This window comes from Lichenostomus cassidix, chromosome 28, assembly GCF_008360975.1.
Source record: "Lichenostomus cassidix isolate B80296 chromosome 28, HeHo_3.0, whole genome shotgun sequence".
Classification (NCBI taxonomy): Eukaryota; Metazoa; Chordata; class Aves; order Passeriformes; family Meliphagidae; genus Lichenostomus; species Lichenostomus cassidix.
This window is the reverse complement of record NC_139508.1, coordinates 712,375-726,538: the sequence shown is the minus strand read 5'-3', so window position 1 is coordinate 726,538 and position 14,164 is coordinate 712,375. Positions and strand designations below refer to the sequence as shown.

At 63.2% G+C, this 14,164-nt stretch overlaps 2 protein-coding genes across 5 annotated transcripts; one reads left to right on the top strand and one right to left on the bottom strand.

Annotated features, from left to right (window-relative positions):
* Positions 1 to 1,196: 1,196 nt before the first annotated feature.
* Positions 1,197 to 9,958, top strand: HDGFL2 (HDGF like 2). 3 transcript variants are annotated; one of them, XM_085040528.1, is made up of 16 exons: positions 1,197 to 1,380; positions 3,010 to 3,086; positions 3,160 to 3,298; positions 4,883 to 5,062; positions 5,419 to 5,535; positions 5,649 to 5,720; positions 5,944 to 6,085; positions 6,230 to 6,305; positions 6,385 to 6,670; positions 7,306 to 7,400; positions 7,794 to 7,864; positions 7,999 to 8,069; positions 8,212 to 8,313; positions 8,408 to 8,621; positions 9,289 to 9,412; positions 9,555 to 9,958. In XM_085040528.1, the coding sequence occupies exons 1-16, from the start codon at positions 1,309 to 1,311 to the stop codon at positions 9,643 to 9,645; spliced, it is 1,929 nt and encodes a 642-aa protein (XP_084896654.1). In that variant the 5' UTR covers positions 1,197 to 1,308; the 3' UTR covers positions 9,646 to 9,958. The 3 variants fall into 3 exon arrangements, with proteins under 3 accessions (XP_084896654.1, XP_084896653.1, XP_084896655.1); XM_085040527.1 differs by having other exon boundaries at positions 1,198 to 1,380; positions 9,552 to 9,958; XM_085040529.1 differs by lacking the exons at positions 3,010 to 3,086; positions 3,160 to 3,298 and having other exon boundaries at positions 1,198 to 1,380; positions 9,552 to 9,958.
* Positions 9,959 to 10,692: 734 nt separating this feature from the next.
* Positions 10,693 to 14,086, bottom strand: LOC146426037 (perilipin-3-like). Of its 2 annotated transcripts, none has more exons than XM_085040542.1 (8): positions 13,925 to 14,086; positions 12,947 to 13,004; positions 12,538 to 12,733; positions 12,337 to 12,419; positions 11,864 to 12,260; positions 11,569 to 11,759; positions 11,360 to 11,482; positions 10,693 to 11,285 (listed from the first exon to the last, which is right to left on the bottom strand). In XM_085040542.1, exons 2-8 carry the CDS (start codon positions 12,995 to 12,997, stop codon positions 10,947 to 10,949), a joined length of 1,380 nt encoding a protein of 459 aa, XP_084896668.1. In that variant the 5' UTR covers positions 12,998 to 13,004; positions 13,925 to 14,086; the 3' UTR covers positions 10,693 to 10,946. The 2 variants fall into 2 exon arrangements, with proteins under 2 accessions (XP_084896668.1, XP_084896667.1); XM_085040541.1 differs by lacking the exon at positions 13,925 to 14,086 and adding an exon at positions 13,376 to 13,771.
* Between the last annotated feature and the right edge of the window lie 78 nt (positions 14,087 to 14,164).

Here is a 14,164-nt window from a genome sequence, read left to right as displayed (position 1 = left end):
CAAAGCCTGGGATACGGCGTGGTCAGAATATGGCACAGGCTGGGATATATGGCACAGCCGGGATATATGGCACAGCCGGGATACAGCATGGAAGGGATCTGGCAAAGCCGGGATATGGCAGATATGGATGCAGCACAGCCCGGCAGGAGCGAGGCTTCACCCACAGTGTGACGGGGAGCACTCCCAACACCCCCGACCCAGACACCCCTCACTTCACGAATTCCCTGCAGCGGGATTTCCCCTCCTCACACACCTCCCCACTCGCCTCCCCCATCACCCTGGGAATAATTTCTCTCCGGAATGTGGGTTGTGGTTTGGGTTTTGCAGCCCGGCGTGGGCAAGGACTGTTTCCCTTTCCATGACCTTGCAGAGAAACCAGTTAGGGTTAAAAGTGGGTTAAACCCCAATTCAGCTGCCAGGCCAGCTCCTCACAGCGTTTGCTTTAGCTCAGCCGGGCTGAGCCCAAGTTTGGATCCCGGTGGGTCGGATTGTCCCCATCTGGGCCAGGGACGTGACCACCCAGCAGCCTCGCCAGTCCAGCAGGGGTTTGGAGCCCCGGATGGCCTCAGGGTGCAGGGAAGGACTTCAGCCGGGAGCCACAGCCGCAGGCTGGGGGCTGCGCCGGGGGCAGTGGATGGGGCAGGACCGGAGTTTGTCCCAGCCCAGAGCACCCCCGCCCACCCATTTCCTACCCATAGCCCTGATCCTCTCCCCACGGCCCCGTCCCTCTCCCCACAGCCCTGACATCGCCCCATAGTCCTGTCCCTGCCACTGAATCCTTGTCCCCTCACAGCCCTGTCCCTCACAGCCCTGTCCCTCACAGCCCTGTCCCTCATAGCCCCGAACCCCACAGCCCTGTCCCTCACAGCCCTGTCCCTCATAACCCCGTCCCTCACAGCCCTGTCCCTCACAGCCCTGTCCCTCATAGCCCTGTCCCTCACAGCCCTGTCCCTCACGGCCCTGTCCCTCACAGCCCTGTCCCCCTCAGACGCCAGGCCCCACTCCTTGTCCCCCATCCCTGTCCCCCCCGCCCCTCAGGCTCCGCCCCCCAGCGCCCCCCGCTTCGGCGCCTCCGGCGGCGCGGCCCAATCCCGTTATCCTGCCGCGCCACAGCCTCGCTCCTATTGGCCCGGCCCGCCGATCGGCGTGTGGCGCAGCCAATGGGCACCGCGGCCCTGGCCGGAGGCGGGACATCCTGCGTGCCGTGCGGTGCGGGCCGCCCCCGCCGCCTGCCCGGTGCTGCCGCGGCCTGGGCTGGGCCTGCCCGCGCCCGGTGCCCCCCGCGCCCGCCGCGCCCCCCGTGCCGCCATGCCACACAGCTTCAAACCCGGGGATCTCGTCTTCGCCAAGATGAAGGGCTACCCGCACTGGCCGGCCCGGGTGAGCCCGCGGGGCCGCGCCGCGGGGGCACGGAGCGGGAGGGGGGCGCGGGTCCCGGGCCGGGATGGGGGCGGGAGCGGGAGGGGAGGCTGGGCACGGGATGGGGACACGTACCGAGCCCGGTCTCCGGAGCGGAGGGCCCTGCCGGGATGGAGATGCCATAACGGTACCTGTACCGGGATGGGATCCCGTACCGGGATGGGGACACGGCAGCGGGGTGGGAGCATGTACCGGGATGGAGATGCCATAACGGGACCCGTACCGGGATGGGACGCCCTGTACCGGCATGGGGGGCTGGTAGCAGGGTGGAGATGCTGTAACGGTACCTGTCCCGGGATAGGAGGATCTGTACCGGGATGGGGCCCGGTGCGGGGATGGGTGTCCCGTTCAGGGTGCGGAACCCATATCGGTGTCTGTCACGGAATGTCACCCGCTGCGGGCATGAGGACCTGTCCCAGCACTCCAGCTGGGATGTGGGGTCACATCCTAGCAGCCATACTGGGCTGGGATGTCCCGCACTGGGATGTGGCCCTGTAGCAGTGCGGGTGTCCCATTCTGGGACGGGAGATCCCATTCCACATCTGTACTGGGACGGGAGCCCGGTACCGGAATGGGGTGTCCTGTACCGGAATGGGGACCCCATGGCAGCACCTGTACTGGGGTGAGGCTCCAGTACTGGCACAGAGATCCCATATGGGAGCTCAGAACCGAGTTGGGCTGCTGCACTGGTTTGGGGTCCCGCACTGTGGGGCCTGGGGCTCTGTCCCTTGTTGGGGACAGCGAGGTGACACCCTGGGTGTGACAGGGGTGAGGGGCTGCTGTGAGTGCTCGCACTGCGGGATCAGTGGGTGCTGCTGCGCTTTAGGGGGTTATTTGGGATGCTGGAGTGTGTGGGGAGGGGACAGCTGGTGCCACCGGCCGGGTGACAGCGTCGTGTCGCGGTGCTGCCAGAGAGCGGGAGCTGCTTTGGGATTTCAGTGCTGAGCTGGGGGTGCCCGGGGGCTCTGCGGGGTCCGGGAGCAGCCGAGGGCGTGGCAGGTTCATCCACTGCCCGCGGATGGGAAGAGACTGGCAGGTGGAACCGTGTGGGATCAGGGATCAGGGAGTCGACACCGCTTGGCTGCACCTCGCCGTGAGATCCGCCATTGCCGCTCCCGCCAGGACAGCCCCTCTGCTTTAGCTCGCTTGCTTTTTGGACGAGGGTCCCCCCGCCCCGAAGAACCTCCCCAGCACCCCCTGCACACCCCGAGGCTCCCCCTGCCCGCGGCCCAGCCCGCCCGGAGCTCAGAAGACGGGGTGTCCCACGTGTCCCACCGGCAGCGGGGCTTTTCCTGCAGCCAGGACGGACCCTGCGGCCGCTCCGCCATCGCCCCCGCCCGCGCTGCCGGGGCTCCCGGTGCCACGGATCCCGGGGGAGTAGCACGAGGCCCACGTTGCCCACAAGACCTCGGATCCTTCCCGTTACTCTGGTAGAGACCCCGCAGGGACTCGGATCCGTAGCCAGGGCCCGTCCGGGTGCTTTCCTGCCGCGCTTGGCTCCGAGCGGGTGCCGGACCCGACGCCGCTTGCCAGGGCTGAGGACGTGTCACCGCTGTCTCTGACCACCTCGTGCTTTGGGTTTCCTTTCAGATCGATGACATCGCTGACGGCGCCGTGAAACCCCCCCCGAGCAAGTACCCCATCTTCTTCTTCGGCACCCACGAGACGTAAGCGCTGCCTCGCTCCCCCCGCCGGGCTCTGCCTCCGCGCCGGCCTCACCTCTGCTTTGTCTCTCTCCAGCGCCTTCTTGGGCCCTAAAGATCTGTTCCCTTACGAAAAATATAAAGACAAATACGGGAAACCAAACAAGAGGAAAGGCTTCAACGAGGGCTTGTGGGAAATCCAGAACAACCCCCACGCCAGTTACAGTGCCCCTGCGGTGAGTGTGGGCTGGGCAGGGGATGGAGCTGTGGCCCCTCCGTTCCCCAGGTCACTTCTCCTGTCTCTGCTTCTCCTCGCTGCCGTGCCGATTGCTTCCAGCTTCCAGCTTGGCTTCCTCGGGGTGGAATTAGCTCCCCTCTCCTTCCCTGCTCTCTCCCTTCCTCAGGGAGTCCACTTTCCTCATCTTCCTCCATGGAGGGGCTTCCCTTGGGCTTGCAGGAGCGCTGGAAGTTCCCAGTTGCTATGGAGGAAGGAGCTTGTGCCCCACTGTCGTGGCTGAACCAGGGTTGTGCTTTGTGCCGCTTGCCCAAAATCACGGAGGTTTTGTTATCACAGCAAGATCTTGAGGTTTGCTCATCCCTAGCTCCTGGATCTGCTCATGGACTGTTGGGCAGTCCCCTTCTCCATCCATTCCTGAGGTCCTGAGCCCTCTGGAGCGGGCTGGGCCAGGGGATGGCTCTTTGTCAGCTGCTGTGGGGGCATCTTGTGACCATAATTGCATCCAGTTAATTGTGGAAAGATCATCCCAGGAGGTGTTGGCTTTGTAGGTAGTGGGGCTGAAGAGGCAGAGAAGGTTTGTAAGGTGAGCAGCAAGGTCGAGGTCACCTGGAGGTCAGCAGGTGCACAGAATGAGCCCCCTGGGCTGTGCCATGGCCGGGGCAGGAGTGAGGATGTGGTTTGAGGGGCTGTGGGACATGGTCCCCCCAAAACTGTGGCTGTAGGGTAAGGTGAGGCTGTGGAGGTGCTTGAAAGCCTGGAGGTTGTTGGTGGTGAGGGAAGCAACACCTGCCTTGGCCAGGAATCCACTGGGAACTCCCATCAGGGGTGAGAGACCCAGCAAGGCTGAGGTTCACCAACATCAGCTGCGTCCTGTGGGCAAAAGGAGCAGGAGAAGACTCTGAAGTTCCCTTGGCTTTGAGACCTAAGTGAAGCAAGGTGCCAGGAGCAGCCATGGGTGAGGAGAGACTTTCCAGCAGCTGGAAGAATCCAAGCTCTAGGAATGCCACACACAAAGGAGCAGCCCAGAAGATGAAGTTGGGGTGTGATGTCCCTGCGTGAGGAACAAGGAGACCTTCAGGGAGCAGGATGCAGGAGATCCCACCTGGGAAGAGCACCTGGACTCCTTGTGTGGACCTTTCCCGTGGGCAAAGTGTGTGCAGAGGGCAGGAAGAGGCCTGATGCAAGCGGAGGGAGAAGGAGAAGCTGACCCAGCCACCCAGCTTGTCTGGCGCCGTTAGGGCAGAGGAGGGCTGGGCTCTGCTCCCGGCTCCAGGCTGCTCCAGGGATTTTGGCAGAGTGTGAGGATGGGGGGAAGAGGGCAGCGAGGCAGCAGCATCCTGGGAATGTGTCACTGGTGTGTGAGGGGCTGTGGGAAGGGGCTGTTCCCAAGGCAGGGCTGGTGACATTGTCTGGAGCTGCTCTGTGTGGATCCATGCTGGGAGGGGAGGCTGCCCTGCAGTGCTCTGCACGCCCAGCTCTGCCCTACTTTGCTACCCACCCTTGGTGCCTCCTCTCCCTCCTCTCCTGCCCCCCAAATGCCCCACAAGCCCCCCTAACCCTGCTGTCCTCCTGCTGCCTTTAGCCCGCAAGCTCCTCCGACAGCGATGTCCCTGAGAATGACCCCATGGCCGGGAGTGACCCTGGGGACGACGAGGATGACTCTGCCATGGCTGCAGTCCCCACGGAGAAGGTGGACAGCGATGAGGACTCGGATCGAGGCAGCGACCACAGCGGGCTCAAGAGGAAACCTTTGCCCATGAAAGTGAGTGGGGACAGGAGGGTGGCCTGGACAGGGGACACCGTGGCTCCACCACAGAGCTGTCTGTCCTCAAACCCACCGCGGCAGAAGGTGGTGGAGAAACCAACTCCCTCTGGATTCTCCAGTGGGAAATGCTCAGCGTGGTTTTGGGGGTCTCACCACTGTCTCATGATGCCTGTGGGGTGGTGGGATGGCCAGTCCTGGTGGGGCTTGCAGCCTGGAGGAGAATCTCTGGATCTGCAGCTCTTGCTGGGCCGATTGGGAAGAGTTGGGAAAAGCCCTTCCCAGGAAGCATTTGCTTTCCATGGTGGCTGGAGAAGGAGTGGGCTTCTCTCATCTTGTCACCTCTGCCTTGCCAGATGCCGGTGACAAAACGGCCTCGGAAATCCTCCAGTGACCTGGATCAGGGCAGCCCCTCCGTGACAGAAGAGGAGAACTCAGAAACGTCTTCCGAGTCAGAAAAAAACAGTGACCAGGTGAGAGGATTTTGGGATACACTGGCAGGGTGGTGAGGGCTGGAGGGAACCTGACTGGCTTGGTGCTGTGGTGACACAGTTCCACATTTCCTCATATTTCTCTTTTCCTCCAGGATTTCACTCCTGAAAAGAAGCCAGTGGCCAGAGCTCCTCGGAGGATGCCAGCAGCAGGGAGGAAGAAGAAGGTAAAAGATCCCTAATATGAGGGAGGCTGGAGAGGGGTTGAGGTCTGTGCTGTGGGGAGCAGGGGATGACAGGGCTGTGCCCTGGGCTGGAGCACCTGCAGGGACCTTGCTGGTCCCTTGGTGACCTGCTGGGGCTCAGGGTGCTGGGTTTGGGGACACAGCTGGGGTTGGGGCAGTGCCACCCCACTGCCACCTCCATCCCAGCCCTGCTCTCTGCCTGCAGAAAATGGAGTCTGGCTCTGACTCCGACTCCAAAGTGGACTCAGATCTGGAGATGGGAAATGCCACCGTGGACATGACCAAGTCGGACTCGGATTCGGACTCAGACGTGTCGGTGAAAAAGGCACCGCGGGGCCGCAAGCCAGGTACCCCGGGACTGCTCCTGCTCCTGCTCCTGCTCCTGGGCATGGGAGCCTGGGAATTGTGGGCACATTCCAGAACTCCTCTGCCTCCACGGCTCGGGGCTGTTTGAACAGAGGGATCTCACACATGTCCCTGTTGTCTTGCAGCCGAAAAACCTCCTCCCAAGCCCCGGGGCAGGAAACCGAAGCCGGAGCGTGTCCCCAGCAGCTCCAGCAGTGACAGGTGAGGTCGGCTGGGACTCTGTCACCCTTGGGCTGGGCTGGGGGTCACCCAAGGGTTCGAGCCTGCCCTGTCCTTGCAGCGACAGCGACAGCGACGTGGATCGCATCAGCGAGTGGAAGAGGCGGGACGAGGAGCGGCGGAGGGAGCTGGAGGAGAAGAGGAAGAGGGAGCAGGAGGAGGAGATCCGTCGGCTCCGGGAGCAGGAGAAGGAGGAGAAGGAGAAGAGGAAGGAGAAGGCAGAGAAGGGTGAGGAGGTGCACTCGGATTCGGACAGCAGCGCCGAGGATGAAATGGCCAAAAAGGGCCGGAGGGGCCGGGCCAAGGCTCCGTCCTCCTCGGACTCTGAGCTGGAGCCAGAGAAGGAGGTGAGTGTGGAGCTGTGGGGAGCTGGGGATGGATGGACAGCCTGTCACCCCCTGTCAGGCCAGCAGGGACCTCCAGGAGTGGCAGGGAGCTGCTCTCGTGGTCTTGGGTTACCCTGCAGTTGCCCACAGGGTGTTGGGAAAGGTTGTGTCCATAGCACATCCATGCCTTGTGGGGGGAGCTCTTCTCCTGTCCCAGGATGGCTCATCCAGATGTGGGCCTCACATCTGGCACAGGGTGTCCAGAGCAGCTGTGGCTGCCCCTGGATCCCTGGGAGTGTCCAAGGCCAGGCTGGATGAGGCTTGGAGTGACCTGGGACAGTGGAATGTGTCCCTCCCTGCCCGTGGCAGGGGGTGGCACTGGATGGGCTTTGAGTTCCCTTCCAACCCAACCCATTCCATGATCTCCAGGATGCTCTTCTTCCCACCACGGTCATGGGTTTCTACTCTGTTGTCCTTCTGGAGCCTGAGGGAGCATGTGGGGTGACCATGTGCCTTGGGGTGACAGTGTGCTCTGGTGGGAGGGTGTCTGGGGTGCCCCTGGGCCGTGGGGTGGCCATTGTGGCCTGGCCATGGCTCTGTCTGCACCACAGCAGGGAGGGCTCTGCTGCTCTCCCTGCATTGTTCTCTCCTCCAAGGTAAAGAAGCCAGCGAAGAAACAGCCCTCGGAGTTGTCAAGGAAACCAAATCAGAAGGAGAAGAGGGGCCGAGCAGAGGAGAAGCCACGGAACAAGTCAGCATCTCCACATCTCCCCTCCCTCCCTCCCTTTCCTCCTGGGAATGGGGCTGTTCCTCTGCAGCTCCAGCCCTGGTGCCCCGGGGTGGGGATGGGGCTTGTGGGGCTGCAGCACCTGCAGAAGGCTGGGCTTGTTCCTCCCCTCCTCCTGAGCTGAAGGGGCTGGAGGAGGTGCAGGGGTTACCAGGAGGAGATGCTGTGGTGTTTTCTGTCTCGGGGAGCTTTTCCTGTCTGCATTCCTGGGAAGCTGAGGCACAGGGAGCTCTTACCTGGGGGTGACCAGGGTGGAGTGGTCTTGGGATGCTGCAGCCAGTGCCACCACCTTGTTATGCCAGGGGTGAGCAGGAGATTCACCACATCCATCTTCCCTCTTCCCTTCCCTTCCCACAGACCTTTGAAGGTGGAACGAGGCCGGAAGAAATCTGACCCGATCCCCGAAAGGAGGATGGAGAAGAAAAAGGGTGAGAGAGCCACTGCTTGCCATCACAGAGGGGAGCAGAGGGAGGGAAGGGCTTCAGGGCTGGTTCCAGAGCAGATCCTGGGCTCTGGACAGGGCTGTGGGCTCAGCTGACACATTTGCCTGTGTCTGCTCCAGAGCCCACAGTGGAAGAGAAACTCCAGAAACTTCACAGTGAGATCAAGTTTGCGCTGAAGGTGGATAATCCGGTGAGTGCCAGCAGTGTGGCCTGGCCTGGGACATCCCTGCTTGGCTGTGATAGCCAGCAGTGCTCCTCCTCCTCCCTCTGGGGGTGCTGGGAGGCCCCAGGTGCCCCCAGGGCAGCTCCTGATCCCACTGCCCTCTGTGCAGGACATCAAGCGGTGTCTGAACGCACTCGAGGAGCTGGGCACGCTCCAGGTCACCTCCCACATCCTCCAGAAGCACACGGATGTGGTAGCCACGCTCAAGAAGGTAGATCAGAGGGCTGAGCCCTCCCTGGGGTGAGCAGGGAGCCTGCCTGGCCCCCCCAGCTCTAAGGGGGTCTCTCCTCCCTCTCCCTGGGTAGATCCGACGCTACAAAGCCAACAAGGACGTGATGGAAAAAGCTGCCGAAGTCTACACCCGGTTGAAGTCGCGTGTGCTGGGACCAAAGATGGAGTCCATCCAGAAAACCAACAAAGCTGGGCCCGAGAAGGACAAGGGGGAGGTGGAGAAGGGCCAGGAGAAGCTGTCGGGAGCAGAGACACGGAATGAGAAGGGGGAAGAGGAGACAAATGCTGGTAATGTTCCTGAGCATTCCTGATCATCCCGGGACTGTTCCTGGCATTGTCCAGGCATGTCACAATCCCCTCCTGGGGGCATGGCCTGTCCTGCTGGGGACACAGGACATGGAGAGGTGGCTCTTGGCCTCGAGGGTGGAGTGATCAGCACATCCAGGCCCTGCTTTGCTGCAGTGCCAGCAGTGGGAAAGGGCTGGATGTGGAACGCAGTGAGGGCAGAGGGCAAACCTCGAGCTCCACGCCCGAGCTCTGGGGGCCTCCATGCTGGGTTTTGGCCCAGGATGGCTCCTTGCTGCCAGCCTGAGCTCTGGTCGGGCACGAAGGAATGTGGAGATGTCCTTGGACGCTGACTCAGGCTCTTGCACAGGGAGTGGTGACTCTGATCTTCCACCCTCGCAGCCAGGTCCTTGTCTGGGGCCATCCTGGTGATGCTGCAAGAGCCTTCCCAGAGGAGCTGACAGGGAAAATCCACCCTGATGGTGCCTCTGGGCTGGGGGGATGGAGGTTTTGGGCTCCTGCTTGCTGTTGAAGGGTCAGCCCATGCAGAGGTCCCCTCAGGCTCAGCTGCATGTCCAGGGACAACCTGTGGCCGTGGATCCTCAGCCTCCATGTGTTGGGATGGACGAGGGGATCCAAGAGCTTGAGCCTCTCTCTCTCTTCCCTTCAGACCTGTCGGGTCCTGTGAATGGTGAATCCCTGTCCCAGAAATCAGAGGGCACAGAGGAGAAGGACAAAAGCCAAGGGCCAGGAGCTGGGGAGCTGGAGGCATCCACAGAGGAGCCCCACAACAAGTGAGTGTGAGGGGCAGGGCTGGGGCTGAGGTGATTTGGGGCATCCCATGGGCTGTGAAAAGGTTCTCCCAGCCTGGGCAGGAGCTGGGATGTGGGAGGGGAGGCAGGGCTGAGCTCTCCCTGCCCTGCTCCCCCCCAGCAGCATCCAGGACTATCCCAAGGCCGGGCTGGAGCGAGAGCGCGCTCGAGGGGAGTCGGAGGCTGCGGATGAGGAGGAGGAGGAGGAGAGCTGAGGAAACAGCTCCCACCTGCAGGAGGAGGAGGAGGAGAGGCTGTGAAGGGAGAACAGCCTCTGCCTCGTCCCCTGCCTGAGTCACTTCACTAAGTCCCACCGTAGGCGATGTCCTTGGTCTTGTCCCGTGTCCTGTCCCTGCGGAGGCACCACCCGCGGGGGGGCTGTGCTGGTGTCTGTATTTGTCCCCCTCCTCGTTTTTAATTTTTTTTTTTTGTTTTATTTTGTTTGGGTTTTTTTTTCCCCCTCCTACCTAATTTCTTGTGATTTCAACCGACGTGAAATGAATATAAAGGGTTTTCTAATGAAAAACACGAGGAACCCCAGAGTCTCTTCCTTGAGGCATCGCTGGCTGGGATGAGTGCAGGGTCAGGGCTGGAGACACCCCATGTGTCCCCAAATTCCCTCTAGACCAGGGTCAGGCACTCAGGGGCTACTCCAAGCCCCTTTTCCTCATCATCATCATCCTCTCATCCTGCTGGGGTGGCAGCAGGGCTGAGCACCAACTTTTTGGGGTACAAACACAGTAAAAAGGGTTTTTTTCTCTCCTAACTGCCCCAGGGAGGGACTGACCCTGGCACCATCGTGCCCGGGCTGGGCAGCAGCTCAGTGTTGGTCTCTTAGCTCTTTTGCAACATTCCAGAGCTTTTGTCAGTGTCCAATAAAGAATTCCCGGCTCCACCCGGCGCCACCTCCTCTTTGTGCCCCGACTCCCCTCGGAGGCTGCAGTAACTCTGCCCTGGGGACACTTCGCTTTTGCTTTTTCCAGGACTGATTTCACACTCGCTCCACAAACAAGACCCAAATAAAGCCCAGAAAAATCCCAAGTGCCTCTTGCCCAACTGCTGGGAAGTGCTCTCTCCAAGACCCCACTCTGATCTCACTGCCAGGTCCTTTCCTCCCACTACTGGTCCCAGAGGAACAGGGACAGCTTGGGGGGCTTTCTGGGGAATTAGGGACATGGGGGTTCCCCACCCAGGTGTTGGTTTGGGGTTGTTCCTCCAGAGCCCAGTTTCCCCCCTACACCCCCAAAGAAGCCTCAGTCCAGTGCAAAACTAACCAGAGTTTATTGTTTCTTGTGCTGTTTTGACCCTACAAGGCACCGAGGACGTGGGGGACCCCAACAGGCACTTGGGGGAGCCAAGGCACATCGCTGCAGGTCCCCAGCAAGGGGACAAGGGACAGCAAGGGGCAGGCAGGAGGGTCCCCACAGAGCCAGGCACAAGGTTGGGGATGAGGGGAACTGGGGGGGATCAGCAAAGGCTCCTATTGAAGCTTTTGGGGGGAGGCAACCCCAAATTGCTACTCCATCTCCACTGCACGTTGGCCCGAGGGGGCGAAGGGTCCCACCAGCCACGTCAGGGGGGTGTTGAAGGCCACGTGCTCCACCAGCTCATCCATCAGCTGCCGGGCTTTGGTGGCGTGGGCACGGGCTTGGGCCAGCACGGGGCCTGTGACATCCTGCAGCGAGGTGACAGAGGCCAGCGCTGCCCGCAGCTCCTCCACGTTGTGTCTGACCTGCCCCGCCGTGTCCTGGACGCTGGCAGGGAGGCCCTGCAGGCTGGACAGCAAGGGCTGGCAGGAGCTCTGCAGCTGCTGGCTCAAGCCCTGCAGCATGGTCAGCGTGCCCGACTCCACTGTCTGCGGGGGGACATGGTGGGTGAGGGTTTGGGGACACCCCGGGTCACCCCAGGGTCCCCCTGCCCTCCTCCTACCTCCGGTGGCACCTGGTCCTTGCCACCACCCGGCTGCTTCTTGCTCCACTCCAGCCACAGCTGCTGCAGCTTCTCCTGCCCTCCCTGCAGCCTCTGGTCCACGCCCTGCCTCAGGTGCTCCACCTGCCAGAGGGGCACAGCCCGGCTGGGTGGGGAGGCCGCCGGGGGACACCCCGGGGTGGCACAGGGGGCGTGGAGCTGGGTCCTACCAGGTCGAGGGTGCCCTGGAGCTGGGCCAGCAGCTCCTGGCTGCTCTGCCGGGCGCTCTGCAGTTTGCCCAGGGAGTGCTGGAGTGCTCGGTGCCGCAGCTTGCTGGACAGGGAGCCCAGGCGCACAAAGTAGCTCTGCTGCTGCCTCTGCTGCTCCGGCTCGAAACCCTCCACGGCCGTGGCCAGCTTGGCTGTGGGACAGGAGGGGCTCAGGGGATCCCAGAGTCACCACCACCCTGGAGAGCCTCCCCTGCCCTGCCCAGCCCTGTCTGGAGGGTTGGGATCAGCTGCTCACCCAGCTCCTCATCCGTCATGGGCAGATAGTGGTCCACCAGCTCCTCCGACTTGCCCAGCACGGAGCCAACCCCGCTGGCCACCATCTGACCCACGGTGGAGCCCATGACGGTGTTGACACCACTGCTGACCGCAGACCTGGTCATCTCCACACCACCCTGCACGGCACCTTTGGTCATGTCCACCACACCGGTCACCCTGCTGGTCACTGCGTCCTTGGCTCCAGCCACGGTGCTGCTCACTGCGTCCTTAGCCCCGGTCACCCTGCTGCTCACTGCGTCCTTAGCCCCGGTCACCCTGCTGGTCACTGCGTCCTTAGCCCCGGCCACAGTGCTGCTCAGCACATCCTTGGCCCCTGTCACCGTGGAGGTCACCAGCAGTTTGGTGTCCGAGATGAGCTGGGGGGACACACAATGCTCTGTTAAGCACTGGGGGGGCCTGGGGGGTGTTGCCCACCCCACCCCACCCTGGTACCTTCTCGGGGGGCTGCTGCAGGATGGGCAGCTTCTCCTCCAGCTTGTCCAGCCCTTTGCAGGCAAATTCGTTGGCAGTGGAAACTGGAAATGTGAAAAGAGCTGCGTTTAGCACTCTGCTGCCTTGCAGGAGCTCTGCTAAGGGCAGGTTTTGGGGTCCCCCAGCCCCCCCGGGGTGCTGTCCCCTCTCTCTGTCACTCACTCTGGGGCTCCAGCCGGGTGAGGAGGGGCTGAGCTCCGCTCACAGCCGCCGCCGTCAGTGTCTTCACTCCCTTCTCGGCGGCGTCGCACACGGAGCGCACGTAGGGGTGACTCTCCTTGGTGCAGCTGTAGGCTGAGGCCACCATGTCGTAGGCAGAGCTCACCAGGGGCAGGTTGGCCACCCGTGTCCCGATGCTCTGGGGACCACAAGGCACAGCGTGAGCGTGGGGCTGAAGGACCCCAAATCTCACGGGGAACGGGGTGTGCTGCGTGCTCCCAACCCCCAGGGATGGGTTTGGGGTGTTCCCACGGCTCTCCAAGCCCATCGGAGGGTGGGGTAACCCCGATCCTTGTCTCCAAGCAGGGATCCCCTGGATCCCCCCCAAACTGCCCCCCTTGCCCGCACCAACCTGCTGCTCCTCTGCCTTGGGCTGCGCCGGCGTGGGCTCGCTGGTGGCCATGGTGGGGCTGGGGGGAAACAGGACACGAGTGTGAGTGGTTGAGACCCCCCAGCGCCCCCCTGCCGCCCCCAGGAGAGAGGACCCCGAGTTAGCCCTCCCTGGCACGGGGCAGCTCCCACGCAGTTGTGGAAATTCCCGGGACAGGGGGGTTCCGGGGATCGGGACCGGGATCGGGATTGCGATCACAGGCGGGGTCGGGACCGGGATCGCGATCGAGACCTGGATTGCCACCGGTACCAGGACCGGGACTGCGATCGGGACCAGGACCGGGATCGCGACAGGAACCCGGATCGCAATCGGGATCGGAACCGAAACCGACATCGCAATCGGGATCGGAACCGGACCCGGGATCTCGGACCGGACCCGGATCGTGCTCACCGCTGGCGGCTCTGCTCGGTTCGGCTCTGCTCGGTTCAGCTCGGTTCGGCTCGGTTCTGCTCCGGGCTCGCCCCGCTCCTCCCCGCCGCCCTTTATACTCCGGAGCCCGCCCCGAGCGCATGTGACCGGAGCCGCCCAGCGGGGCCGGCCCGGGGCGGACCGGGAGCAGCGACCGCCGGGGAGCGCGGGGCCGGGGCGGCAGCGACCCGCGGGGAGCGGGACTGGGATCCCCCGGGACAGTGACCGCGATCCCCAAGCCCCGGGAACCGTCTGCACCGAGTGCCCCTGCCCGGTACCGGATCCCGCGGGGCTGGGCTGCACCGACACCCGCCGGGGACCGGACAGCACCGGGAGCGCTCTGCACCGGCCCGATTCACCCATCCGGCTGCACTGACGCTGCCAGCCCCGAACCAGAGACTTCGCCCCCGGCCCGCCACTGGATCCTCCCCACCGACCTTCCCCGGCCCCGATCCCCCACAACAGACCCTGCCCGACCCCCCAGGCTCCCCCTGCCCTCCCCCAGCCCGGGGGTCCCGGTGCTCCCCGCACCTGGCGCGGTGCTGTTGGTCACAGCGGTCCCGTTGGTCACAGCGGTCCCGGTGGGTCCGGCGGCAGGGATGGACACTCGCGGGGTGCTCCGTGCCACCCGAGCGGCTGCTGCGACCGCGCTGGGCTTGTGACGTAAGGGATACCCCGGGGCGAGCCCAGCCCCGACGTGGTGACAAGCGGAACAAAGTTCAGTGCCACACGGCTGCGGGTCACAGTCCAGATGTCCTGGCACTTTGTGGC

Bases quoted from the DNA above. Each gene is read 5' to 3' on its own strand.
- HDGFL2 (XM_085040527.1), top strand. From the start codon at position 1,309: ATGCCACACAGCTTCAAACCCGGGGATCTCGTCTTCGCCAAGATGAAG. The intron at 3,087-3,159 runs GTAAGCGCTGCC...GTCTCTCTCCAG, and splicing joins TTCTTCGGCACCCACGAGAC to CGCCTTCTTGGGCCCTAAAG. The intron at 8,622-9,288 runs GTAATGTTCCTG...TCTTCCCTTCAG, and splicing joins GGAAGAGGAGACAAATGCTG to ACCTGTCGGGTCCTGTGAAT.
- LOC146426037 (XM_085040542.1), bottom strand. From the start codon at position 12,997: ATGGCCACCAGCGAGCCCACGCCGGCGCAGCCCAAGGCAGAGGAGCAG. The intron at 11,760-11,863 runs GTGAGCAGCTGA...CCTGTCCCACAG, and splicing joins CATGACGGATGAGGAGCTGG to CCAAGCTGGCCACGGCCGTG. The intron at 11,483-11,568 runs GTAGGACCCAGC...CCCCTCTGGCAG, and splicing joins TCCAGGGCACCCTCGACCTG to GTGGAGCACCTGAGGCAGGG.